At 50.5% G+C, this 2,407-nt stretch overlaps 1 protein-coding gene across 1 annotated transcript in view; it reads right to left on the reverse strand.

The window, feature by feature from the left end:
- Positions 1-235: 235 nt before the first annotated feature.
- The window catches only part of LOC103778235 (serine/threonine-protein kinase 10-like), a gene marked incomplete at both ends in the record, with an annotated part of 14,033 nt that continues 11,861 nt past the window's right edge, over positions 236-2,407 (reverse strand). The window contains 2 exon segments of the mRNA XM_008945812.1: positions 236-359; positions 2,239-2,369. Coding sequence (XP_008944060.1) covers positions 236-359; positions 2,239-2,369 — 255 coding nt within the window.

The following is a 2,407-nucleotide window of genomic DNA, read 5'->3' on the forward strand; positions in this document are numbered from 1 at the left end:
GAGGTCGTGATCCACCGGGCAGTTGCCCAGCCACTCCTCCCCAAGCCTGGAGCACTGCCTGGGGTTGTTGTGACCCAAGTGCAGGAACCAGCACTTGGCCTTGTTAAACCTCATCCAGTTGACCTCGGCCCATCGATTCGGCTTGCCAGCATCATCCTGCGTGAGGGTTTGCAGGCATCTGCAGAGAAGTCAAAGCAAGGGGTGCCCAGGAGCTCGCCCTCCCCTGCCCACGTACTGCCATCTCCTGCTCGAAGCGCCGCAGCATCTGCTCCAGCTGCAGCTGGTGTTTGCTGTTCAGCTGCGCCTGGTTTCGGTGCTCCTCCTTCTGAAGGAGACGCAGCTCCCGCAGCTCCTGGCGCCTGCAGAGGGATCAAATACAGAGGGAGAAAGAATTACAGAGTCAGACAAGTTAAAAGGCACATGCCTGGGCAGAGAGGGTGGAATCAATAGCCAGAGGACTTCAGCGGGGAATGAAAGCTGCAGAGCCATCCCTGCCGACTGCCCGATGTGCTCTTGGGCTCTGACTGCAAGCAACCAAGATGCTGATTATGTTAACTGTTGGAAAAACCACTAGTTTTCTCAAGTAAGGCCTGTGAGCATTCATGGGTTCTCAAGCAAGCTCTGTCAAAACTCATAAGGTGATTCTGCAGGCAGCACTCCCCCAGCCAGCACCCAAAATAGCTATCCTGCCAGCTGGGTTCATGCACAGTGGTCTTCAAAACACACCTCAGGCCAAGCTGGTGCTGCTCTGGCCTGGCCACTGAGCTCTGCATCTATTCCTGCCCACACCTAGGTGGCAGAAAGAGCAGACTTCCCAAATTCTGACCTATCTACCATGCCATTGCATCACTCCCTCATCCAGCTTCACACGGAGTGAAAGGGGACCGCTAACTAAGATGGTTGTGTTTGAGCACCTCTACCATGCCTGTGCCTCATCCAGCTGGAAGTCACTGACGTACCATGCAAAAAGAACAGCAGCAGCAGTTTCCCTGTGCAGGATCCCCACCTGACCTCTGCTTCAGTAGCCTTACACACCAAGTGCAACCCTCTCCAGGGGCCCTCCTGGGAAAAGCATTTTGGAACAATTTCTTCTTTCAAAACAAACTCAAGCCCCATTAAATCAATTGCCATAATATGATGTGCTCTCTTCTCTTGCCAAGGTATTGATTTGAGGGTGACATGTTCCAAAAAGTCAGAAACAAGCCCCTTAAGTGTAAATCAAGTCGCCAGGGGAGCTGATGGCACCCGCTATCTAGCCCCAGGGGAATAACCACTTCTCCCAAAAGGTGCTCAGGGACTCGATGCTTTCCAACCCAAGTCTCCCCATCTTCTTCCCCCCCTCACAGATGGAGCAGTAACTATTTAAAAATTAAATAAGTCTCTTTTCTGGGATGCTACTATAGCTGAGGGCAGACCAAGAGAAAGTAGTTGTTCCTGGAAATTCCCTGTATACTAGTACACACAGTCCTGGCTTTTATTTGCATTCTATGCACTTCTCACCCAAAAAATGAGTAGTTAATGAGCTTCTGTGTAGAACTCATATTAGGGCTTCAGAATAAGGCTGCCACAGAGGCACGTAGAACTTGGGACAGATTGTATTCTCAGGACGTCCCTTGGAGCAGCACAAGGAAGCCTAGAATAGGGCATCAAGCAAAACCATTTGTATTTTAATTATTTTAAGGGTCATTTCATTTCAGTGCTGCTACTGATAGTAACAGAGCTGGAAAGAGCAGCTTCTCTTCCTAAGAACAGGTCATGGAAGTTTGAAAGCTAGGAGATCCTCCCATGAATATTAAGTGATCCTTGAGGGGTTTACAACTCCCTTGGCCTTTCTGTTAATAAACTCTGAGGAGATACAAGAACAAAAGAAAGAGGAGCATCTTAAGACGACTTCTGTGCTATTTGCACGGAGCCAGCACATCTACAGCTTCCAGGGACAAATTCAGTCATCCCCAGAGGACAGTCAGTCACAGCACAAGCTTCTCTCATCACAGCCTTGATGCATCCCTTGTTCCCCTGCGTGCAAGCAAAGCTCAGCTTGTGTGGGTACAGCAAGCCCTCTGCCTGTCAAGGAAAGGCTAAAGGAAGTGACACCCACATGGGACAGTTGTCCCATCTAAGTGGGACCAAGACAGAAAATGAGAGGGCTTTAGGTCACTTCTGGATTTGCCTGGGAAGGAAAAAAACCCTGCCCTGGCTCAGCATGCTGCCCTCCTTCCATCCCAGGGACCCACTTGCCTGAGAAATCTCATCTCTTCATCCTTCTTCTCATCCTCGCTGATGATCTTGGAGGTGGTGACGCTCACCTCTACTCCATCCACCACGAACTTGCGGGTGCGTTTCAGCGTCTTCTTCTGCATCCGGGAGTCCTGAGTTCAGCAGGGGAGGGAAAGAAGCGCTCATGAAG

The sequence above is a fragment of the Merops nubicus genome, unplaced genomic scaffold (genome assembly GCF_000691845.1).
Source record: "Merops nubicus isolate BGI_N331 unplaced genomic scaffold, ASM69184v1 scaffold43458, whole genome shotgun sequence".
Taxonomy (NCBI): domain Eukaryota; kingdom Metazoa; phylum Chordata; class Aves; order Coraciiformes; family Meropidae; genus Merops; species Merops nubicus.